General features: G+C 45.7%; 1 protein-coding gene and 2 non-coding genes across 3 annotated transcripts; 1 reads left to right on the top strand and 2 right to left on the bottom strand.

Annotated features, from left to right (window-relative positions):
* Window positions 1–7920: 7920 nt before the first annotated feature.
* trnaw-cca (transfer RNA tryptophan (anticodon CCA)) lies at window positions 7921–7992 on the top strand. Its single transcript has one exon. It is a non-coding gene; the product is annotated as a tRNA-Trp (tRNA).
* A 7635-nt stretch (window positions 7993–15627) lies between these two features.
* LOC132808615 (zinc finger protein 664-like) lies at window positions 15628–16203 on the bottom strand. Its single transcript, XM_060822179.1, has one exon. The coding sequence runs from the start codon at window positions 16201–16203 to the stop codon at window positions 15628–15630; it is 576 nt and encodes a 191-aa protein (XP_060678162.1).
* A 6861-nt stretch (window positions 16204–23064) lies between these two features.
* Window positions 23065–23138, bottom strand: trnan-guu (transfer RNA asparagine (anticodon GUU)). The gene has a single exon. It is a non-coding gene; the product is annotated as a tRNA-Asn (tRNA).
* Between the last annotated feature and the right edge of the window lie 2528 nt (window positions 23139–25666).

Here is a 25666-nt window from a genome sequence, read left to right on the forward strand (position 1 = left end):
GAGGGGCACCTTTTTTTTTCTAAAAGATAAAGAGTAGATCGTGTGAGGAATCAATGTCCAGAGGAGTTGCTGGATGCAGGTACAGTTACAATGTTTAAAAGGCATTTGGGTAAGTACATGAATAGGAAATGTTCGGAGGGATATGGGCCAATCATTGGTAGGTGGGACCAGTTTAGTTTCAGAACACCATCAGCATGGACGTGTTCGACTGAATGGTCTGTTTCTGTGCTGTGTGACTCTGTAACTGTTCTGTACTGGTCTTAAAGCCATTTTCTTGCCTCCCCCCATAACTTCTTCGTTCTTCAAAATCACATGAACTCAGCCTTGAATAAATTCAATAACCGACCTAACTGCAGGAAGACATCCTCATTTCTGAACTCAATTCCTCTCGCTGATATACCACTTGCTTTGCTCATTGCTTGCTGCACTTTCTGACAACTGGCAGTGACTGGTGTAGAAGGACACTGAGGCCTCTTTGTCTATCCACACGTCACTCTTGATGAAGTGCTCGTGCCCGAAACGTCAACCCTCCTCCTCCTCAGTTGCTGTCTGACCTACTGTGGTTTTCCAGCGCCACAATATTCAACTCTGATACAGCACAACAGTCCAACGTTGAACACGTACACCTTAGTCCAACACGGGCACCTCCCGATCATAACAAATATTAAGCGTCCAAATGCGAATACGGGAGACAAATGCCGACGCTATTTTATTTTGCCGATTTTTTTCGCTGTGCCTCGACATTTTATTTCTTTTGCATTTTGTCTGGCTTTTCAACGTTTCTGTCCTTTCCCCAGGGTAGAGGTATTCCAAAACTAGAGGGTAAAGGCTTAGGGTGTGGGAGAAAGATTTTAAGAGATCTAAAAGACTAGGAATAGAACATTCACCCCTTACTGGGCGAAAGTGAGGACTGCAGATGCTGGAGATTAGAGTCGAGAGTGTGGAGCTGGAAAAGCACAGTCGGTCAGGCAGCATCGGAGGACCAGGAGAATTGACGTTTCGGGCAAAACCCTTCATCAGGAAATAGCCATGGGGAACTGCAGGGCTGTAGCGTAATCGAGTGAGTCTAAGTGGGATGCTGTTGGGAAGGTCGGTGTGAATGGCCTGGAATGATGATATGGTACCATTGCCTTAGCCACGTGTATATTGAGAAATGTGGGAGGAGTGGGTTCCAGTTCGTTGGACATTGACACCAGGCCTGGAGAAGGTGGCATTTGTGCCGTCTCTCTCTTCACATTCTGCCCCCCTGTCCATTTTCTCCCCATTCACTGCCCCCTGCCCATTCTCTCTCCTCACACTGCACCCTCTATTCTCCCCCCCAACGCTCTGAACCCCTGTCCATCTCCCTCCTTTCTCCACCATCACCAACGACCCCCTCATCCCCTGCACCCCCACAATCGTCCTTTCTCGTGCCTCAGCCCTCTTTGATCGCTGTATGAAGTCTTTCTCAGGGAGATAGAGAATGGATGGTGATGACTTTACCTGGGAAACACGGCATGTGGGAAATAGTTGATATTTAAAATTGAGAATAACTAAAACCGTATATTCAGAAACTTCGTTAAAGTCGGGAAGAATGTTATTTTTTCCAAAACAAAAGCTGCAAAAATCTTTCTGAAACTTGCATTGATGTATGTGCAGTTAGGCCACAACAAAGGAGAGGCTGTAAGGAGTGAATGAGTGAATAAAACACAAGTCCAACCTTGCCCTCGAGGAGAAAGTGAAAACTGCAGATGCTGGAGATCAGAGTCGAGAGCGTGGTGTTGGAAAAGCTCAGCAGGTCAGGCAGCATCCAAGGGGCGGGAGAATCGTGTTTCGTGCATAAGCACTTGGCACTCGGCCATCGTTCGTTCAATCCCCCTGCGATGGCGCGTGAACTCACTGGTGCCTCCGCAGGTGGGAGGAGCAGGTGAATCCTTTCCGGCACTTACAGCAGGTGAATGGCCTCTCTCCGGTGTGGACCCGCTGGTGGGTCAGCAGTGCAGCTGTCTGAGTGACCCCTCTCCCGCACATGGGGCACGCGAATGGCTTCTCTCCCTTGTGGACCCACTCGTGCGTCTGCAGATGGCTGATCCGACTGAAGCCCTTCCTGCACACTGAGCAGGTGAATGGCCTCTCCCGGTGTGAATGAGTCTGTGAGTTTCCAGCACGGATGGGGAAGGGAATCTTTTCCCACGGTCCCCACATTTCCACGGTTTCCCCATTGAAGGAGCTTTCCTTGTGTTACTCTGGGTTTGAAATTACCAGTCTATCCCCACCGTGACGGGTGAGAGTTTGATTCCCCTAAGCTGAGTAAATGGTTTGAAGCACTTTTCACAGTCAGCGCACTGAATCTCCCTCTCTCGGGTGTCTCAGTATTCTTCCTGCCACACCAGTGTCCAAAATCTTTCAAGCAAACAGGTCTTCTTGATTGGAATGGCTGCTGACATTCAAGTCCCAATGAATCAAGTGGCTCTGTCAGAAGTTGATGTATCATTTGCTTTCAGATTTCTTTCTGCACGTCTTCCTACAAAGAAAAATCACAAAATAAGTGATCACTGTCAGTACAGTTAAATGAACATAACATAGGTGGAAACTCCTTTAGATTGCCAGATGCCTGCTGATCACATATTATCCAGGCCACAGAAACCTGAAAACCCTCATGCAGCCAGATAGGCTTAGGTATGTATGGAGGAAAACTTCATTCCAGTGACAATAACATGGAACAAACTGCCTACAAAGATGCTGGAAATGGAGCTGAATCAAGGATATGAAAATTAGATGTTAAGGCTTCTTGAGAAAAGAAAGGCAGTAAAATTGCTGAATGCTGGCCTATTAAATAAAAAAAATTATGACAAAACAGGACGTAACTCCATTACTACATTAGAAGGTGAATAATAATTACAAAGAAACTTTTACAACAGCCAACAATATCAGATATACATCATATAGAACAAAGAACAAAGAAATTTTACAGCCCAGGAACAGGCCCTTCAAGCCTGAGCCAATCCAAATGTACTGTCTAAACCTGTTGGTCAATTCCTAAGTATTTGTATCCCTCTACTCCCCATCCACTCATGCATTTATCCAGACGCATCTTAAATGAAATTACCGTGCCTGCCTCTACCACCTCTGCTGCTAACGCGTTCCAAACGCCCACCACCCTGTGTGTGAAGTAAAACTTGTTTTCGCTTTGAATAAGTGTTGCCCTTGCCGCGTTCATTGTAATGGTAGCTCTGCCCCATCCCTGATTCAGGAAGTCGGATCTCGTTAAACGAAGCTGCTTTTTGAGAGAATTGATTGGCCGTTTCCACACAAGGCAATGTAAGAAACAAGGGCTCATACGGGATTTGAACCCGGGATCTCTCACACGTCCACACACCAAGTGGCCCGAAGCGAGAATCATGCCCCTAGACCAACGAGCCACATGCCCCAGGTGCCCTACATTTTTTTAACATGTGCCAATCCCTTAAATGCTGCTCAGATCCATGAGAATCTAACCTTTTAGTTGTGAACATGAGTAAAGAAGCAATCCTTTTCGAGGGTGCAAACTGTACACGTGCCAAACTGAGTGAATACACAAGGAAAATAGCTTTAAGAGAGATAGAAAGTATTTGAGCACCTTTGGAGTGTCTGCCCCCTCCCTGGATTCACTCCAGTTGCTACAAGTGAACAGTGTTTCACCCACCCCTACCTCCCCTCCCCCCTCGCTGCTGGAGGATGGTATATGGAAAGGGTGTGACATTGCTTTGCTCCCAGATATTGCCCAGAGAGAGGAAGTTTCACTCTGAAGCTGACAGGGCTGCATCCGCATTGTGACGTCAACAATGGAGGGCGTGCCGGACAGCTGCCCTGCAGTTGAGGCACGTGTGGAGGGGAGGGCACTTTGCAAATCCCACTCTCCTCCAAGTCAATGCAGTTTGAGTTCAAGCAAAGCAATGGGTTTAAATTTATTTTAGAAAACCTCCTTTGTGCCGTGGGAAAACTCCTGTCGCGGGAAACGCAGTATTGCAGATTCATATTAACAGAAGCAGGAGGAGAGGACCATTTGGTCAAGCCTGCTTCGTCATTCATTAAGATCACAGCTCCACCAACCTGCATTATCCCCACCACCCTTAATTCCCCTACCACGCAAAAACCCATCCAACTGTGTCTTCAATATACTTCATGAAGCTGTCTCAACTGCTCTCTTGGGCAGATAATCCCATAGAGTCTCACAGAGTGACACAGATGTACAGCACGGAAACAGACCCTTCGGTCCAACTCGTCCATGCAGCCCAGATATCCTAACCTAATCCAGTCCCATTTGACAGCACTTGGCCCACATCCCCATAAAACCTTCCTAGTCATATACACAACCAGACGCATTTTAAATGCTGTAATTATACCAGCCTCCATCATTTTCTCCAGCAGCTCATGCCGTACATGCATCACCCTCTGCGTGAAAAGGTTGCCCCTTATGTCCCTTCTATATCTTTCCCCTCCCCTCCCTAAACCTATGCCCTCTAGTCCTGGACTCCCCCATCTCAGGTAAAAGAACTTGTCGATTTGCCCTATCCATATCCCTCATGGTTTTATAAACCTCTATACGGTCACCCCTTAGCCTCTGACGCTCCAGAGAAAACAGTCTATTCAACCTCGCCCTCTAGCTCAACCCTCCAACACTGGCAACATCCTTGTAAATCTTTTCTGCACCTTTTCTAGTTTCACAACATCTTTCCAATAGGAAGCAAACCAAAATTACATGCAATATTCCAAACGTGGCCTGACCAATGTTCTGTACAGTGGCAACATGAGCTCCCAACATCTATCCTCGATGCTCTGACCAACAAAGGAAAGCACACCAAAAGCCTTCTTTACTATCCTATCTACCTGCGTTTCTACGTTTAAGGAACTATCAACCTGAACTCCCAGGTCTCTTTGTTCAGCAACACTTCCAAGGAACGTACCATTAAGTGTAAAAGTCCTGCTCTGATTTGTTTTTTCAAAATGCAGCACCTCATATTTATCTATATTAACCTCCAAAAGCCACTTCTCAGCCCATTGGCCCATGATCAAGGTCCCGTTGCAATCTGAGGTAACCTTCTTTGCTGTCCACTACACCTCCAATTTTGGTGTCATCTATAAACTTACTAACTATACCTCCTCCGTTTGCATACAAATCATTATATAAATCACAAAAAGTAGCTGACCCAGCATCAATCCTTCTGACACACCATTGGTCACAGGCCTTCAGTCTGAAAAGCAACCCTCCATCACCGCCCTCTGACTTCTGCTTTCGAGCCAATTCTGTATCCAAATGGTTAGTTATCCCTGCATTCCATGAATTCCTGAAGAAGGGCTCATGCCTGAAACATCGATTCTCCTGCTCCTTGGATCCTGCCTGACCTGCTGCGCTTTTCCAGCAACACATTTTCAGCTTCCATGAGATTAAACCTTGCTCACCAGTCTCCCATGAGGACCCTTGATGAACGCCTTCCTGAAGTCCATATAGATCACGTCTATTGCTCTGCCCTTATCAATCCACTTTGTTACTTCTTCAAAAAACTCAATCATGTTTGTGAGACATGATTTCCCAAGCTTAAAACCATGCTGACTATGCCTAGTCAATTCTTGCCTTTCCAAATACATGTAAATCCTATCTCTCAGGATTCTCTCCAACAACTTGCCCATCACGGATGTTAGGCTCACCGATCTATAGTTCCCTGGCTTTTTCTTGCCACCTTTCTTAAATACTGGCACCCCATTAGCCACCCTCTAGCCTTCCGACACCTCACCTATGACTATGGATGATACAAATATCTCAGTCAGAGTCCCAGCAATCACTTCCCTAGTTTCCCACAGAGTTCTAGGGTACTCCTGATCAGGTCCTTGGGATTTATCCACTTTTATGCATTTCAAGATATCCAGCAATTTCTCATCTGTAATATGGACATTTTTTCAACATGTCAGCATCTATTTTCTCACATTCTATATCTTCCATGCCCTTCTCCACAGTAAACACTGATGCACAATATCCGTTCAGTATTCCACGCCCCCCCCCCCATCTACTGCAGCTCCAGACAAAGGCCGCCTTGCTGATCTTTCAGTTGCCCTATTATCTCCCTTTTTTCCTTTTGTCCTTAAGGTATTTATAAAAACCCTTTGGATTATCATTAACTCTATTTGCCAAAGCTATCTCAAGCCCCCTATTTGCCCTCATGATTCCCCTCTCAAGTATGCTTGTACTGCCTTCATACTCTCACTCGATCTCTCTGTCTATACCTGACATATGCTTCCTTGTTTTTCTTAACCAAAATCTCATTCTTTCTAGTCATCCAGCATTCCCTACATATACCAGCCTTTCCTTTCACCCTAACTGAAATATACTTGTCTGGACTCTTGTTATCTCATATCTGAAGGCTTTCCATTTTCCAGCAACCTGCGAACATCTGCCCCCAATCAGCTTTTGTAGGATCTTGCTTAATACCTGAATCTTCCTCCAATTTAGAACTTCAACTTTTAGATTAGACTTAGACTTACAGTGTGGAAACAGGCCCTTCGGCCCAACAAGTCCACACCGACCCGCCGAAGCGCAACCCACCCTACATTTTACCGCTTACCTAACACTACGGGCAATTTAGCTTGGCCAATTCACCTGACCCGCACATCTTTGTGACTGTGGGAGGAAACCGGAGCACCCGGAGGAAACCCACGCAGACACGGGGAGAACGTGCAAACTCCACACAGTCAGTCGCCTGAGTCGGGAATTGAACCCGGGTCTACAGGCGCTGTGAGGCAGCAGTGCTAACCACTGTGCCACCGTGCCGCCCACTGATCTGATATATTATTTTCAATCACGATTCTAATGTTAATAGAATTGGGGTTGCTGGCCTTAGGTTTTGCACCCTCTCCAGTAGGTACATCCACATTGTGAATTAGAAAATTTCCTTGTACACAGTTAACATATTCCTCTTTTTGACAGATAGGTAAATGGGCAGGAGTTATGCCTTGGGTCCACACTTCATTCATTCCCATCAACCCTACCCCCATTCCTACCCCAATAGTCCAACGCCACTTTCCTCTGCAACTGCCGAATGTGTGACGCCAGCCCATTTACCTGTTCCCTCCTCACTATCTAAGCGCCCAAACTTACCTTCCAGGTGAAGTGGTACTTTACCTGCACTTCCCACAACCAGTCTACTGCATTTGCTGCTCACAATGTGGTCTCATCTATATTGGGGAACCGAAGCATAAACTGGGTGACTGCTGAACAGAACATCTGCGCTCTGCCTGCAAAAAAGACCCTGAGCTTCCAGCTGCCTGCCAATTCCACACCCCACCCTGTTCCCTGGCCAACATCTGTGTCTCAGGTTTGCTGTATTGTTCCAGTGAAGCTCAGCACCAGCAGAACGAAGAGCACTGGATATTCCACTTGGGGACCATACATCCCTCCGGTCCCAATATCGAATTCAATAATTCTAGGGCCTGAACTCCATAGTATCCTCGTCCCTCCCACACACACCAAGCCTTGTTATCACATCGTCTGTCATTCCACACTACTTAGCCACGAACAGTCTCCATTAACAGTTATTCACCCTCCCACGCAGATCGTTATCAACTCCTTTATCTGTCCAACAGTTCTTCCTTCGCTTTGGGCTCTGTCCTGATCTCCGCCTTCCTCCCACAATATCTCCTGCATATAAACCGACATTTTCCCAATCACCATCAGTTCTGTGGAAGGGTCACATGCTACTCCTGTTTTTTTTGTTTCTGATATACAGCATCCACAATTCTTTCAGATTTTCATTGAGAGAGAGTTGGAAATTGTTTCGAGAGACAGAAAGAGAGGGGGGGAGGAACAGAACAGACATGAACTGTTGATCTCCGTTGCTACTCAAAACGTAAAATCATTGAAGTGCGATCATTTCCTTTAATCATGAATAGAGACCTCCGGCCATCAGTGAGCTTGTGGCGCAACGGTAGCGCGTCTGACTCCAGATCAGAAGGTTGCGTGTTCGAATCACGTCAGGCTCACTGAAGTCGACCATTTATGTTTCAAACCAAGGAAGGAGTATGTTTACTCCGTTTTTCTGTTGAGCCAAATCTTCTTTCCGGAAACTTTCGATCACAGGAAAGCTTTGCTATCAGTTTGATTTGTGAACACTGAATCAGGGAGGTGGTGTGCCCAGTGTTTGGGTAAATGCTCAGCTCCCCCCAGTGTGAGAAATAATAAGACAAACTGTTCATCACGGGATTTAAACACACAGCCGCTTCGTTCAGTTGGTGACAGCGCGGTGTGAATAACATTATACCGATATTTTTACAACATAATCTAGTGATTATCAGCTTTGTGTTTCAAACTATCAGGAGGTCCCAGCTCCTCCTGTCATAGCAGAGTGACAAACGAGTTCAGATAGAAATGTTTCCCACCAACAGCAAATCCTTTCCTCTCACTGGACACAGTTAAAATTATCTTTATTCAACAGAAGCAGCGGAAACTACAGTCTGACGGCCCCTCTCCACATTAACGGTGAGCCTGAATTTTATAAACGGTGTCAGTAAAATCCAATGGAGGACACTGATTTGGTTCAATCGTTTTTATTTGCCAAGCGTAATTCACCGAGAGGATGCTGCTGTGTGAGACAGCGTGGGGAATTACAGCAGGGCCTCCTGCGCATGGAACACACCGCAACTGATGTGTTTCACCTTCATCAGTTTATCCCCATCTCGGAGAAGAGAGGTTTGATGATTCGGATCATAGCAGGCCGACAGAGAACAGGAGAAGAGCACTCAGACCTTCACAAGCTTGTCACCACAGCTGGGTCATCGTGGCCCGTGGATCAGTATGGGACAGTAATCTGCATCTACTGACTGGAAGCACAGCAAATTGGAGTGCTGGTGGGACTATCACACAGGAGAAAACGGCTTCGACCTATCAACTGGAGTGGCTCCCAATGCGCAACTCCGCTCACCTCAACTGAATAACTGTAACAAATTACTCAGTGATTCAAAGGAATACTCAGTTTTGAATCTGCATAGTGGCATGGACCTTCGAGAATGATGTCAAAACACCTTCATTTCTGTGATGGAGTATCCTGTTGGGTAGAATATACCCGTTGTCAAATTTTCCACGTTCTGTTGGTCTAACTCCGATTTCACTCAGAATCACAAAATGTCTGACAGCGCAGACTGAGGCCATGCAGCCCACCTTAGCTCTGCTGGCTCAACACAATATGTAAATACGTGTCTCATTCTGTCGCCTTCTCCCTGTAAATCTGCACATTGTTACATTGAACATGTCCACCGATTTCCCTTTTGTGTCCATTGAATCTGCCTCTTTGTCACTGTCAGACAGCGACTTACTGACCCCAGTCCCTTGAAAACGGTCTTCCTAATGTCACTTTTACTTATTTTCCTGATGACTTTAAATCTCTGCCAAAACGTTCTCGATCTTTTCAGGCCTGGGAGCATTTTCACTGCATTATTTCCTCTGTCTAAAACCCTCATGACGTGGAAAACTTCAATCAGACCAGCTTTCAGCCCTCTGTTCTCCAAAGAGAGCTGCCCCAAACTTTCCAATCTCCCTTCGTTGCTGACATTCCTCAGGACGGTACCATTCACTTCAACCTGTTCAGCGCCATCTGCAATCACTTCACTTCCCCGCTTCCTGAAGTATCACCCTCAGAATTGAGCGTAATACAGGTGGAGGATTCATTCAGACTCGGATTGCACGGGCGAAAAATCTGCAATACTTGTTTTCACTTTGAGCAAGTGTTTCCCTTCGCCGTGTTCACTGCAATGGCAGCTCTGCGCCGTCCCTAATTCAGGCAGTCCGATCTTATTTAACAAAGCGGCTTTTTGAGAAAACTGACGCAGCATTTTTGCTCATGTCAATTTAAGAAATGAGGGTTCACCTGAGATTGGAACCCGGCCCCTCCCACCGTCTGTATATGCTAGAAAACCCAAAGCTAGCATCATACTCCGAGACCAACTAGCCAAGAACCATGGGCGCGCCCAGCTCCTGAAGCAACTGAGACTTGCTGAGTACGAAATACATTGTACATTGCTCCGGGAATTACAAGCAGCATAGAGTTTCAAGAACATCTGCTTCTCAATCTGTCTCCCTGCTCGCAGGACTACTGGTGGATATTGAACCATTTTGTTTCGACTTGCAAGCTGTGTCTGGTGGAAGAAGGAGCCCACTCGCTCTTCTGCTCTCTCTCTCTCTGTTTCGTGAGGCAGGAGAAGTCGGTTACACTAATGCGTAGGAAATGGGCAACTTTGAACGTGTTCCAAAGGTCCTGTTAACAGAGAGATAGGAAGATACTGTGCTGTCGGGACAGAGAGAAATGGACACCGGAGACTCTTCCCTCAGGTAAATTGATATGAGTGCATTTTTGTGCAGCCTGCTTAGTGTTCAGAATTTGTCTTGACACAGCAATCCTGCAGAGAGTCTTTTCTTACACGGGCGTTGGTTTCTTTATTGCAGGAAATGGGGCAAACCAGCAAGTCATGTGTTACACTTCACCGGTTCATTGCCATCTGAGCGAAGATGTTTCACACGAGATCAGGACACACCGACAGAGAACAGGACAAGACAACTCAGAGCTCCACAAGCGTGCCAGCACAACTGTGTAAATTTGACTTGTGTATCGATGTGACATATTTAACTTTTGAGGAAGACACACAACCCTCACAAAGAAAAGAAATCATCCTCATTTTTGTCTTCTACTTTTACAATATGACCCTCTATTTTCAGATATTAAGATAGGGATAGAAGCTGCATTCTAATAATACTTGTGGTACAGTTAACTATCTCAATGTGCTTCACGTAAACATAATGAGAATTCCTTTAAAAATCACAAGACCGGAACACAGATTAAGACAGGTGACCAAAGACTTGGTCAAAGGGGCAGGTTTCGAGCAATCTTTTAAACAGGTTCAATTTCCCAAACATCAGAGGACAAAGACGTAAAGAGCAGACACAAAATAACAAAGGATGGGAAGCAACAGTTTAGACATAATGTCACAGGATGAGTAATCCAGGGAACATGCGTTCACAATCCCACCACAGCAAGAGATGAGATGTGAATAATTCAAATCATAAATGGGGAACACAAAGTTAGTCTCAGTATGGTATCGATGGCACTGACGTTAATTGTCATAAAAATCCATGTTCACAATGTCCTTTCAGGAGGGAGCTGCAAATGTGTTGCTGGTCAAAGCACAGCAGTTAGGCAGCATCTCAGGAATAGAGAATTCGACGTTTCGAGCATAAGCCCTTCATCAGGAATAAGAGAGAGAGAGCCAAGCAGGCTGAGATAAAAGGTAGGGAGGAGGGACTAGGGGGAGGGGCGATGGAGGTGGGATGGGTGGAAGGAGGTCAAGGTGAGGGTGATAGGCCGGAGTGGGGTGGGGGCGGAGAGGTGCCGGAGTGGGGTGGGGGCGGAGAGGTGCCGGAGTGGGGTGGGGCGGAGAGGTGCCGGAGTGGGGTGGGGGCGGAGAGGTTTTAGGGGAAACTGCCATCCTTATCTGATCAGACTTACATGTGACTCCAGACCCACAGCAATGTGGTTGACTCTTAAACTGCCCTCTGAATTGGCTCAAACAAGATACCTTGCAATTAGGGTTGGATAACAAATATCAACCTTGTGAAAGTGTCAGAACAGAAATTGCTGGAGAAACTCAGCCAGTCTGGCAATACCGGTGGAGAGAGAGAGAAAGAAACAGAGCCAATATCCTGCCCTGCGTCCAGAACTGTTGTGAAGAAGGGTCACAGCACTTCAAATGCTAACTCTGCTTCTCTCTCCACATGTGCTGCCATTCCTATTGAGTTTCTCCAGCAATTTATGCACTTTTGTGTTTCAGGTCTCCAGAATCTGCAGTTCTTCATTACACTGATGTAGGGAAGCTCAAATCCCATAAAAGAAAAAAGCAGAAGGGCTGGAATTACTCAGCAAGTCTGGCAGCAGCTATGGAGATAAAAACAGTTAGTTCTTCGGGTCATTGAAAGATCATACATCAGGGACAAACGTTTGGGAAGCTGCAAGAGTAAAAGGCACTAGTGTAACTTCAACATCTGGGAGAACTCTCTCAGTCATGGAGGTCAGACTGATTCAGCATTCTGGTCCTGCTCATTACTTGTTAACTTCTCAATTTGTTGTTCTTGTTATATTTCTACATGGTTGACACATTCCTATGTTTTAAAATGATATTCCAACCATACAGGAATTTTCCATGTAAGTAATCATACATTAGAGGGTTTGGAACGTGAATGTAACTTTTAAACAGAAAGTATTTATTCATACATGGAGTGTGGGCATCGCTGGCAATGCCAGCATTTATACCATCCTTAACCACCCTGTGGTTGGTTGGAAAAGTGAATGAAGGTGTCTGAGATTGTCTTGATCAGCACAGAAATCTCAAAGATGGGTCTGCTCAGGTAGAAGTACCCTTCACTCCCACAGCCAAGTCTGCATTCATTGCAATTATAGACGCCATCTAAAACTCCCAGGACAAGGACAGCATGGGATCACAATCAGAATAAAACTTCCTCTACTCTTAATTTGTAAGTGAAACTACTTCAACACTGTCCCCAACAAACACAGCCAAGACAGAGACAGCATTGGGTTAGATACAGAGTAAAACCTCCTCTACACTTCCCCATTCATATAGTTCCAAGACAATGACAGCAAAGGGTTAAATAAACTGTCGAGCGTCTTCCACTATGACTGACACTGAGTACGTTCTACACTAGTCCTCAAGGAAAATTCAGAACTGAGAATATTATCTGGAACTGAATTCACACCCCCTAATGGGAATGACAGCAACAGAAAATCATGTCGTGAAACACAGATAAAACACACACAATGTACAACAAAACTAGACTGTTATTGAGATCAAAGATATTTAAATGACAGGAAACATTGTCTCCGCAATGATCCGAATGAGTGCTGAACAACTTATTCACTTGAATAATATTCTCTGGGAATGCAATGTCCACCTCACTACTGTCTGTTCAGTTCCCCTGCTCTCGTTTAGGGCTGAGTTGCACATAGTGGCGTGGGGGGTCAAGAGGTTAGACAGTTAAGGTCAACTTAGATTGAGGGCATCCTGTGTCATGCCAGTGAGGTCGAGGGTCGCTGATTTACTCAACTTATAATCGGGGACAAGGGGATGTCAGGCTGGGCTTGTATCAGTTTGAGTTTAGAAGAAACAGATGATCTTATGGAGCCTTACAACATCTGGAGAGGACTTAATGTAAATGTAATGTCCACTCACTTCCACCCAGAGACTAGTCTCTCATTTCAGATAAGAGAGTCTTATTTTTCTCTCAAGTGTTCCCGAGTCTTTGAAATTCACTTCTTTAGAGAGCAGCATGTGGTGGTGGCACGGTGGTGAGCACTGCTGCCTCACAGCATCAGTGACCTGGGTTTGATCCCACCCTCGGGCCGACTGTGAGGAGTTTGCACATTCTCCCCTTGTGTCTGCGTGGGTTTCCTCTGGTGCTCTGGCCTCCTCCCACAGTCCAAAGGATATGCAGGTGAGGGTAGATTGACCATGGGAGGTGCAGGGTTACAGGGATAGGGTAACGAACTGAGTCTGGGGTGGGATGGTCAGTCAATGTTGACTCGATGTGCTGAATGGCCTACTTGCACGCAATTGACCTATATCAATCAATAGTGTACACTTGCTTTATGGTTACCGACATCCAATTACATTCGTGGTTTTGGTTATTTCATCTCTTACGTTATCGTATTCAACCAACTACAACATCTCGAAACTTGTGTAATTACAATATCCAATATCTTCAGAGTACTTTTTCTTCTTGTCACGACCATTATCTTGAACTCTGACGTGTGACCTCTTCATTTCTGCCAAAGTTCCTTATTTGTCCCTACATTGTCATGGTTTTACTTTGTCGAATGTCTTCCTGGCTTTTGCAGTTAACACCCTATATTCCGCCCTCGTCAACTTTTTCCCTTACAATTGTGTACTAAGAATTTCATGAAAAACCTCAGAGTGTGGTGAGACTGTGGAACTTCCTACCACAGTGAATAGTTGGGTTGGAAGACATTACAACTAAGGGTAAGCAACCTAATACAAATGAATGTCACTGTCACCAGATTCACAACAGAGTGAAATTAAAACATGCAACGTCCCTCCATTTCTCAACTGTTCTTAACCAGACTTGATGAAGAACAGACCTTGCACATCAACATAATAATTTAAACAAAAACCCAACATTGTAATTTAAACACGGTACTTTTCCAGGGCAAATTTAAAGAAGATAATCTAATTAGTAGCAATGATTTAAATCCTTTGATCAAGTCCCCCACCATCTCAGAGACAGAAACTTAAGCGGCAAATTAAGAAAGATTTTTTTTAAACTTACCAATTCAAAGAAACAGTTTCCAACAATGGATTGCCAAGCCTTCGTGCAATCCTTGGACTATGAGTTTTTCACAGATACGTAACTGAAAATCTAATTTAAAGGCCGCTACTGAATGTGAATAGACACCCCAAAGTATTTAGCTATTTCTTACAGGCTGGGATTCATTCCCAGAAAGAGCCAACAATTCTTTAACTGGACAGTAGAATCAAGAGAGAACAGTGCCTGGACTCAACAAGCAGCAATGCCTAATGGAAGCAAAGTTGGCGGCGGGGCAAGGCGAGGCAAGGGCATAAATCAAAAAAGATCACTGACTCTCCCACTGCAACACACACTGTCAGAATGCACAGGGGCTCAGTCCTGGGAGTGACCCACAGCAGTTTCATCAAGAGAACCACACTTGATGAACAGATCTTGCACACCAGAATTATAATTTAAACAAAAACAAACAATTATGAATACCACAAATTTACTAGGGCAAAATTAAACATGATAATCCAGTTAATAGCAATGATTTAAGCCCCTTGATCAAGTCCCACACCATCTCATAGACAGAAACTTAAGGCATAAATTAAGGAAGAGAATTTTAAAAATTATCAATTCAAGCAGTTTCCAACACTGGATTGCCAAGCCGTTGGGCAATCCTTCGACAATGAGTTGTTCACAGGCACATAACCATAAATTTAATTTCAAAGTCACTGCTGAATGCGAATCGACACTCTGAAGCATTCAGCTATTTCTTACAGACTGGGGCTAGTTCCCTGACAGAGCCAATAATTCTTTAACTGGACAGAAAAAAAAACTAGAGAGAACAGCTCCTGGTCTCAATGAGCAGCAACGCCCACTGGAAGCAAAGTTGCGGGGTGGGGGAGCACGACAGCATAAAACTAAAAAAATCCGACCAACTCTCCCATTATAAGCACTGTCAGATTGGGCAGGGGGTCAGTCCTTGCAGTGACCCACAGCAGTTTCACCAGCAGAATCAGATTTTTGGGAGCACTGGGGTGCCCGCTGGTGCTTCTGCAAGGTGCAGAATGATGAGAACCTCCGCCTGCACTTGGGGTAGGTGAACGGCCTCTCTCCGGTGTGGCCCCGCCTGTGTCTCAGCAGGAGGGAGGAATTGCAGAAGGTCTTCCCGAACTCTGGGCAGAGTAAGGGCCTCCCCCCGTATGGACCCGAAGGTGGGATGCCTGGGTAAACCCTTCCCGCACTTCAGACAGGAGAATGGCCTATCCTCGGTGTGGACCCGCTAGTGCCTCAGCAGGGCAGAGGTATCATTAAAGGCCTTTCCGCACTTGGAGCAGCTGAAGGGTTTTCTCCAACATGTGGACACGGCGGTGGGTCAGCAGGACGGAAGAATAGCTGAATACCTTCCTGCTTTCGGGGCAGGCGAATGGCCTCTCGCCTGTGTGGACCCGCTGGTGCCTCTGCAGAATGGAGGAACTGCTGAAGATCTTGCAGCACTTGGGACATCTGATGGGCCTCTCTCCCGTGTGGACCCCCTGGTGCTTCAACAGGCAGGAGGAATTGCTGAAGCTCTTTCCACACTCGGGGCAGGGGAAACGCCTGTTGCTCGTGTGGACCCGCTGGTGCCTCTGCAGTACAGAAGAATTGCTGAAGGCCTTCCCGCACTCAGGGCAGCTGAAGGGTCTCTCCCAAATGTGGACCCGCTGACGGCCCAGCAGGTGGCAGGAATTGCTGAAGCCCGTCCCGCACTCAGGGCAGGAGATCGGCCTCTCCCTGGTGTGACTGCGCCCATGAATCTCCAGGTCAGAAGGGAAACAGAAGCTTTTCCCACAGTCGCCACACTTCCATGGCTTCTCCAAGGGACGGGATTCCTTGGCTTTCTCCATGACCAAAGCTTCAGCTGCACACAAACGCGAGTACAGCATCTCCCTGCCGTGAATTCCTCTTCCCAGTCTGTATAACGTTTTCTGGCTCCACAATCAGAATGTTGCAACAGTCGGGTCTCTCTTCCAGTCTCACTGATGCTGAAAACGTACTGAAACAGGAACCAAAAAGCTTGGTTCCTTCTCACAGAATCAGAGTCGAAAATTGTTATAGTACCGATGGATTCAGTGACTGTCAGACACTGACGTGAAATTGAGGACTGGAGAGTCAGAGTCACAGTCAAAGTGCAATGCTGGAAAAGCACAGCAGATCAGGCAGCATCTGAGGAGCAGTAGAGTCAATGTTTCAGGCAAAGCCCTTCAGCTATTGATTTTGAAACTTCTGTCTTCAGATCTTCAAATAATCTGTAAAAAGAGATTACAAAAATCATCACTGTCAGTCCAGGTTAGAAATTCCAAACAAGCAATTCTACTTTCCGCTAAAGATTCTTTTCTTTTTCCAAAACATTTAAAGCACCATCCCACCCTCTCTCACCCCTCTATTCTCACTCCGCTCAAACTAATTCTCCCGATGGTACTGATTCAGGATCTCACAGAGACCGAAAAGTGAAAACATCAAGATAGGCATCTCTGAATTTTGGCATCTTTCACGACATCTAGGAGCGAGTAAGTCTGCTTTTGGGAAGCAAAAAAAAAGTCAATTCAGGATGAACCTTCAATGAAGCTTCTTGAGAAACCACCAGACACGAAATGGTTAACATCTGGGGAGGTGGAAGTGGGGAGCTGGAGGAAATGAGATATCACCGACACCAGACAGAAACTGAACATATAGGCATGGCAAACATTACAAGCAAGCCAGGGTCATAGAGATACACAGCACAAAAACAGGTCCTTCAGTCTAACTCATCTGTGCCGACCAGATAGCCTAAATTAATCTCGTCTCATTTACCAGTACTTGGCCCATATCCCTCTGAACTCTTCCTATTCATATACCCATCCAACTGCCTTTTAAATGTTATAATTGGAACTACACCCATCACTTCCTCCGGCAGATCATTCCTTACACTTGCCTCCCTTACACCAAACATATTACCCACCTTTTCTGGACTTCTCCCATCTCTGGGAAATGACCTTGTCTATTTACCCTATGCTTGCCTCTCATGATTCGATTAACGTCTGTAAGGTCAACCCGCAGCCTCTGGTATACCGGGGAAACAGCTCAAGTAATGCACTACGTTTAGTTGTAGCTTCACACTCACCAAACCTTCCTCCCGTGTAAAACACTGTTTCCCTCCCCCCACACTGTCCATGGGAAAAGCCAAGAGCTCTGAGATTCTGGAGTTGGGGAAATGCCACGTAGAAGTCCTACAATGTGGAAATACGCCATTCAGCCCAACAAGTCCACACTGCCTGTCCAAAGTGTAACCCATCCAGACACATTCCTCTATCCCATTATTCCACATTTACTCCTGACTAATGCACACAGAGGGCCCGTTTAGTTCGGCCAACTCACCAGAACATTTTTAGATTTTGGGAGTAAACCAGAGCACCCGGAGGAAACCCACGCAGACACGGCGGGGAGAACGTGCAGACTCCAAACAGACAGTCGCCCCAAGCCTGGAATCGAACACGGGTCCTTGGTACTATGAGGCAGTGCTAATCACTGAGCTATCGTGCTACTACTGTGGGCAGAACGAGGTGGGGACTGGGACCTTTGTTAATTGTACCACACAGTGGGTTGTTGAGTCAGGATAAATCTCACGGGATCTCGGGAGAGCTAACCAACTGGGTACAAACTTTAGAAGTGCGTTGCTGTAGATGCTGGAATGCTTCTTGAAAACAACCAATGATGGAGATCACAGTTGGTCAGGCAGCGCTGTGCTACTCTATGACTGGATAGTGTGGATGTAGAGATGATGTTTCCACTCGGAGAAGGGTTGAGGATGCCAAGTCATTGAGGGCATTTAATACAGAGATTGGTTCTTGATTAGGAAGGGGTCAAGGGTTATGAGGAGACGGCAGCAGAATGGGATGGAGAAACATATCAGCCGTGATCGACAGGTGGAGCAGACTCGATGGGCCAAATGGCCTCATCCTGCTCCTGTATATTATGGTCTTAAAGCTGGGCAGATGACTTAAGGGGTTCTCACAAACTATTTCAGAATCCTGAAGAGGAGTTGTTGGACTCGAAACTTTAACTCTGCTTTCTCTCCACAGATGCTTCCAGTCCTGCTGAGTTTTTCCAGTGTTCTCAGTTTTTGTTTCAGATTTCCAGCATCCACAGTTCTTTGTCTTATTTATCACAGTCATTTCTTGCTCTTCCCAAGTGTTTGGAACTTCATCTCCCTGATCAACAAACTGTTCACTTACCGTAGAAATGACCACTACCTCCTTATCAGAGTAGATCACTTTGTTGCAAAATGATTGCCCAATTCTGTGACCAAAATAATTGCATTCGTAATTACTTACACCAGGGACTCTCAATATCTCAGGCAAGAACACAGCCAGATTGTTTCAGACAGTACATTTATGTGATTTGATACAATTCCTTATTCCCTACTTTACCAGGATGTTGCTGGGAATGGAGGGTTTGAGTTAAGAAGAAGCTGGGACATTTTTCCAACGGAGCCTAGCAAGTTGACAGATAACTTTATAGAGGTTTTTAAAATCAGGAGAGGTATAGATAAGGTGTCATTTTCAGGAGGCTCAGAATATTTTATTGCCCCAGAAGGTGTAAAAGTGGGTCAAAGCTTCAGCAGAAATCAAGCAGAGCTGAGAACAGACAACATCCAGCTCTGTGGGAACAGGGAGATCAGCTGACAGAGAAATCAGGACCTGACATCCGAGCTGACATCAGACTACCGTGTTATCAGTGTTTTGATTAGCAGTGCCCATCCTCTACCGTTACTGAGCTTCCCACTCGTCTTGGATGCCACGTATCACCTCGATATTCCGGATCCAATCCTTATCATTCTGAAGCGATATCTCTGTAAGGAGTCTCAGATCAGAATTATTCTCTTCAACATGTGCAGTCAATTAATTCGCTTTTGGTACAATGCAGCACACATTCACATACTGAGCTTTTAGTTTTAATTTTTGTGATGGTTAGAATCCAGTTTTGATTGCTAGTACATTTATTCTCCTTGTCCCTTTCTCTCATTCTCTGATGTTTATTTTCCACATCACTCCATTTCTCACCGGCCTTGATTTGGATTCGCCATGTTAAATTGCCCAGTGTCCAGGGTTGTGCAGGTTAGGTGGGTTAGACATGGGAAACGTAGGGTTATCGTTTCAAAGTAATAGAAGCAGTAGGCCATTTGGCCCATCGACCCTGCTCCGCCATTCATTAAAATCATGGCTGATCTATCAATCACCTCAGCTCCTCCTACTTGCATTATCCCAACTACACTTAATTCCCCTACCACGCAAAAACCCATGCAACAGGGTCTTAATGAAGCTGCTTTTACTGCTTCCTTGGGCACAGAATTCCATAGATGCACCGACCTCTGGGAAAACCAGCTCCTCCTCATTTCTGTCCGAATTCTACTCCCCCCTAATCTTGCAGCCCAGTCTCAACCGCCAGCAGAAAAGACCTGATGGGATGGTGATGGTGGAATGGTTGGGAGGTGTGTCTCGTTGGTGTATTTTTGGAGGGCTCCGTGTGGACTCGATGGCCTGAATGGCCTGCTTCCACACTGTAGGGATTCAATGATATACTGCAGTTATGTTTGCCCCAGATCACAGCACCCAGAATGCCCCATCTTCCACAAATCGAAAGACAAATCCCACCCTGCCCTCTTGTATGTGTATTATCTAAATGCTTAATCATTTCTAGTGAATACAGCCCACACCTCCCACTGCTGCCAGCGACCTTTACAGTGCTGATGAAACAATGCAATACCTGCAGTACTGAAAATAGTAAGGCTTCTAACGATACCAGTTACTGATTCACTGCACCTTCTGATTGACAGCATTGGAAATGCAATGTTGGAGCCTGACAGAAATGAGCAGTTTAAACAAAAACCGACCTAACCCTTCACTAGGCTCCCCGCTCAGCACACTGTACTTACTGCCGGTAAACCTTAAAACACTACATCCCCACAGTGCAATGAATTCCCACTTTCTAACAAAGTCCTGGATGTCACTCACTCAGCTGCTATCTTACAAAAAAAAATGAAGATTTATGCTCCTTGTAAGGGCAAAACATCTTTGAAAGCTGCTTCTGAAAGTCCACTCTTCACAGCGACATTTTTGCTTTCACCAAAGATCATTAGAGTCATGCAGTACGAAAACAGACCCTTCGTCCAACTCGTCTGTGCGAAACAGATATCCAAAATTAATCTCGTCCCATTTGCCAGCATTTGGCCCATAACCCTCTAAACCCTTCTTATTCATATACCCATCCAGATGCCTTTAAATATTGTAATTGTACCAGCCTCCACCATTTCCTCTGGCAGCACGTTCCATGCACACATCATCCTCTGCATGAAAATGCTGCCCCTCAGGTCCGTTTAAAGTCTTCCACCCCCCTCCCCTCACCTCAAACTTATACTCTCTACTTTAGCACTCCCATATCCTGGGGAAACGATCTCCGTTATTCACCCTATACATGCCCCTTATTAACTTCGAATGGTCACAGACGCTCCAGGGAATACAGCCCCAGCCGATTCAGCCTCTCCCTGTAGCTCAAACCCTCTAACTCTGGCAACAACTTCCTAAATCTTTTCCGAACCCTTTCACTTTTCATAACACCTTTCCGACAGCATAACACCTTTCCGACAGCAGGGAAACCAGAACTGAGCGCGGTATTCCAAAAGTGGCCTTTCCAGTGTCCTGTGCATCCACAACGTTACCTCCAAACTCCTATAACTCAGTGTTCTGACCAAGAAAGGAAAGCGTACCAACGCCTTCCTTGCTATCCTATCTACTTGCAACTCCACTTTCAAGGAACTATGAACCTGCTTTGCAAGGTTTCTTTGTTCATCAACACTCCCCAGGAATTTACCATTAACCACATAGGTCCTGCCCTGATTTGCTTCATCAAAATGCAACAGCTCATATTTGTCTAAATTAAACTCCATCCGCCACTCCTTGGCCCATCGGCTCATCTGATCAATTGCAATTTATGTCAAACTTTCTTTCCTCTCTTATTCCCTCAAAGCTGAAAATCTCCATCCTACTCACTCTCCCTCCATTCTCACTTTGTTGAACCTAATCCCTGCTGTCCTCATCCTGAAGGGTCTGGTTCATGCTGATTAATAGGCCCACACTCGGGGGGATCTAACTGAAACGTACAGAATATTGAACAGCCTGGACAGAGTGGACATTGGGAAGATGTTTTCATTGGGAGGAGAGACTAATACCCATGGGCATAGCCTCAGCATAAAGGGAGAATGGGGATTAGGAGAAATTTCTTTAGCCAGAGGGTGGTGAATCTATGGAATTAATTGTCACAGAAAGCTGTGGAGGCCAGGTCACTGAGTATGTTTAACACTGGGATGGAGTATCAGAGGTTGAGAGTTGCGGGGAGAAATTGGGAGAATGGGGCTGAGAAATGCAACAGCCAGGATTAATTGGGAGCAGGAGTAAACCACATGATCTTTCCAGCCTGCACCAGCATTGAACACGTCATAACTGGATATGAATATACCTACATCTAGGGTGGATAGGCTGGAACTTTTCTCACTGGAACATAGGAGATTGAGAGGTGACCTTGTCGAGGATTATAAAATCATGAGGGATACGGATGAGGTGAACAACAGGTGTCCTTTCCCTCAGCTGGGGGTTTTCAGGATCAGGGAAGCAAATATTTTGAGGTGAGTAGAGAAAGATTTTATAAAGACAGGACAAGGGTTTTTTTTTTAAGAGAGTGGTCTGACTGCAGAATGAATGACCAGAGAAAGTCATCGAGTCATAAAGATGTACAGCACAGAAACAAACTGTTTGGTCCAACTTGTCCATGCCGACCAACTATCCCAACCCAATCTTGTCCCACCTGACAGCACACGGCCCCATATCCCTCCAAATCTTTACTATTCATATACCTCGCCAAATGCCTTTTAAATGTTGCAATCGTACTAGACTTCACCACTTCCCCTGGCAGTTCATTCAAAAAACGCACCATCCTCTGCGTGAAAAAGATGCCCCTTAGATCTTTTTTGCATCTTTCCCCTCTAACGCTAAACCCATGCTCTCTCGTTCTGGATTCCCCAACCCCAGGGAAAAGACTTTGTCTATTTATCATATCCATGCCCTTCATGATTTTATACATGCACAGTTACAACGTTTAAAAGACATTTGGACAAGTACATGAATATGAAAAATTCGAAGGTTTATGGGTCAAACACTGGTAGGTGGGACGAGTTTAGTTTGAGGATATACTCAGCATGGAGTTTAGTTTGAGGATATACTCAGCATGGATGAAGGGTCTGTTCAGTGCTGTCTGACTCTGTGACTGACCTGTACTAGCCTTAGAACCATTTTCTTACCTCCCCCAAAACCATCCACTTCTTTGTTGTTCAAAACTCAGATGAACTTAGCCTTGAATATGTTCAATGACCCCACTTCTGAACTCAATTACTCTTCGTAATATATCACTTGCCTTGCTCATTGCCTGCTGCATCTGCCCGACAACTGGCATTGACTGGAGGGTCTCTGAGACCCCTTTGTACATCCTTACATCATTCCTGGTGAAGGGCTGGTGCCCAAAACTCACTGTCCTGCTCCTCAGATGCTGCCTGATCTATTGCGCTTTTCCAATGCCACATTTTTCGACTTTCACCTCTTGTCCTCACTTTCTCCACATTCCAATATATCACCATTTAAACAATTCACTGATTTGTTTTTAAAAAAATCCAAACACTCCATCCCTGGGTGGTTTCGAACAACCAACCTTTTGGTTAACAGCCAAACGCGCTGACCAATTACGCCACAGAGACAGGTACCAGCACTAGCCCCGCAGTCTCTTTGAGGAAGCTACTATTCAATTCATAATTCAACTTGCCCCGCCCAGAATTACCTTTGTCTTCTTTCAGTTTTTCTTTTCCATAATAAAGCCTTGGACATTCATTGTGGAGACATGTGGACAGTCTGATCCCACCATCTGCAGGCACATCCATGTCACGAGGAATTAGCTCTCCTACATCGGGGCCATTGCCCTCCGAGCCTTTCAGTGTTTTGCCTCTTACCAAATTTTCTCATTGGCCCCGAGCCACATTGCAGCACTGCACTTGCCATGTGTTTGCCAATTGAGAAACAGACCTGGACCAAATTCGGGAAGAGGCAAATCACTGAGTTCTGAACAAAAACCGTAGCACACTCAAAACATCGGCTTTGTTTACCTTTCCACAGATGCTGCTCGACCCGTTGGCTTTCTGCAGTATTCGCTGTGCTTGTTCTACACAAATGTTGCTTTCCATTAAAGAACTTCAAACCCTGTCCTCTGGTAACTGATCCTGGTCAGTGGTAATAGGTTCTTCTGATCATTAACCTGCCCAGTCCCACCACTTCTTCTCCCATCATTGCCAACAGCCCCTAGAAATCTCCAGTTAACCTTCTTTGTTTCAAAGAGAACATTCCCAAATTGGGAATGTCTCAACAAAATGGAAATTCCTCATCCCTGGACATGATGCAAGTGTTACAATAGGGAGGAGATTTTGGCAGAATATTGTCAGTTAGCAGGTGGAATAATTTTCAGGAAGTAAAAGAGAAATCCCAGTCTCCAGCTTTGTGAAGCTTTAGAAACTCTTTGGGAAGTGGAATTAGAGGAGAATGAAGGATGAACTGTCCGACTGAGCAGAGACAGTCCAGACACCGTCCACTTGTTTAAGAGGCCGGGAGATTGACTCTGATATTCTCAGGACATGAACTGATCTGAGACATTGAAAGAATTCTCTGCATATCAGGAATTCAAACCCCTTCACAGCTGGGGGTCAATGAGAAAATTCGGTAAGAGGCAAAACACTGAAACGCTCGGAGGGCGATGGCCCCGGTGTAGGTGGGATAGTTCCTTGTGACATGGATGTGCCTGCAGGTGGTGGGATCAGACTATCCCCGGTGGCTCCACAGTGAATGTCCAAGGCTTTATTATGGAAAAGTAAAACTAATAGAAGACAATGGTAATTCTGGGCGGGGCAGGCTGAATTATGAATTGAACAGTAGCTTCCTCAAACAGACTGCGGGGGTGGGGCGTCCAATTCTGTCTCTGTGGCTCAATAAATCAGTGCGTTCGGCTGTTAATCGAAAGGCTGGTGGTTCCAGACCAGCGAGGGACAGGGTGTTGTGTGTTCCTCGCTCCTACCGCTGCGAATTTCGCGTTTTTAATGGTGTCAGGAAAATGTTTCCCAAACGGAAATCTTCTCCACTGAGGAAGGACAAAGGAGTTTCTGAACTGATTGAATTTCTAACGTAAAGGACTACGGATGCTGAGAATCCAAGACAGAAACAGAAACTGCTGGAGAAACTCAGCGGGTTTGGCTGTACCTGGGGAAGGCAAAAAAAGTTCTGAAATGTTGTCTCTGATTCTCTTTCCACGGATGCTGCCTGACCTGCTGAGTTGCTCCTGCAATTTCTGTTGTTGTTTTTAACTGAATGTCCATTTCATCTTTCGGGATGAAACATCCAGACTCGCCATGTGCAGATATTTAACACTTTCGAAACCTGTGAAGTGATTGGTTTCAAACAAACTCTGCAATGATTCACTCTTTCTCAGCTCCACAGGCAGAGAGACCTAGGAAATGAAGCTGTCAGTGTGGTTCTGTATTGGTGGGCCGAGTGGTTAATGCGATGGACATGAAATCCATTGTGGTTTCCCCACGCAGGTGTGCACCCTGCCGACTACAGTTGAGAAACGTCGTCAAAAGGAAAGGGAGATTGCTCCACGGTTTTTTAAGATACAAATCAGTGGAGGAGTTGAAATATTTCAATCACATTGGGACTGGTCGGGAATCTGCAACCCACTGCCTGTCAGGGTGGAACAAGCAGATACCCGCAGAGCTGCTTTTGAGGCTATGTGCCAAGTGTTTGGAAATGAGACTTGAACAGTGAGGGCTGGAAATCGAGATCGAAATGAAGCAGGCACCTGAGGACAATGGGTGTTTTATTTGTCAGTGAAAGATACTGTTTCACAAAGTTGGGACTGTGGAAGGGAATCAGTGACGCTGATTATCTTTGGTTGTTGACCTTGTGACTGTTCCCATTGCTGCACATGTCCGTGTTAACGTCAGAATTCTGCAGCATGGCAGCGTCAGGCACGCACAGGGCGGGCGCAATGGTTGACGCATCTGTCTCCACCTGCCTGTTTGAAATGCAGCTCACAGCTTCTTCACACACCCCAATTATCTTTCTCATTGTCCTGAAGCCGGTATACTGTTTGATTTCCTGATCTGCAGGAACAAGACTCTTTTCACTGTCTCGCGTCAGTCAGTGTTCCTGAGAACATCAGTCAAGTCACAGCGTTGTCAGATGA

Source organism: Hemiscyllium ocellatum (genome assembly GCF_020745735.1).
Source record: "Hemiscyllium ocellatum isolate sHemOce1 chromosome 27 unlocalized genomic scaffold, sHemOce1.pat.X.cur. SUPER_27_unloc_8, whole genome shotgun sequence".
In the NCBI taxonomy this organism is placed as follows: domain Eukaryota; kingdom Metazoa; phylum Chordata; class Chondrichthyes; order Orectolobiformes; family Hemiscylliidae; genus Hemiscyllium; species Hemiscyllium ocellatum.

Excerpts from the sequence above, each read along its gene's own strand:
- LOC132808615 (XM_060822179.1), bottom strand. The coding sequence starts at position 16,203 with ATGGAGAAAGCCAAGGAATCCCGTCCCTTGGAGAAGCCATGGAAGTGT.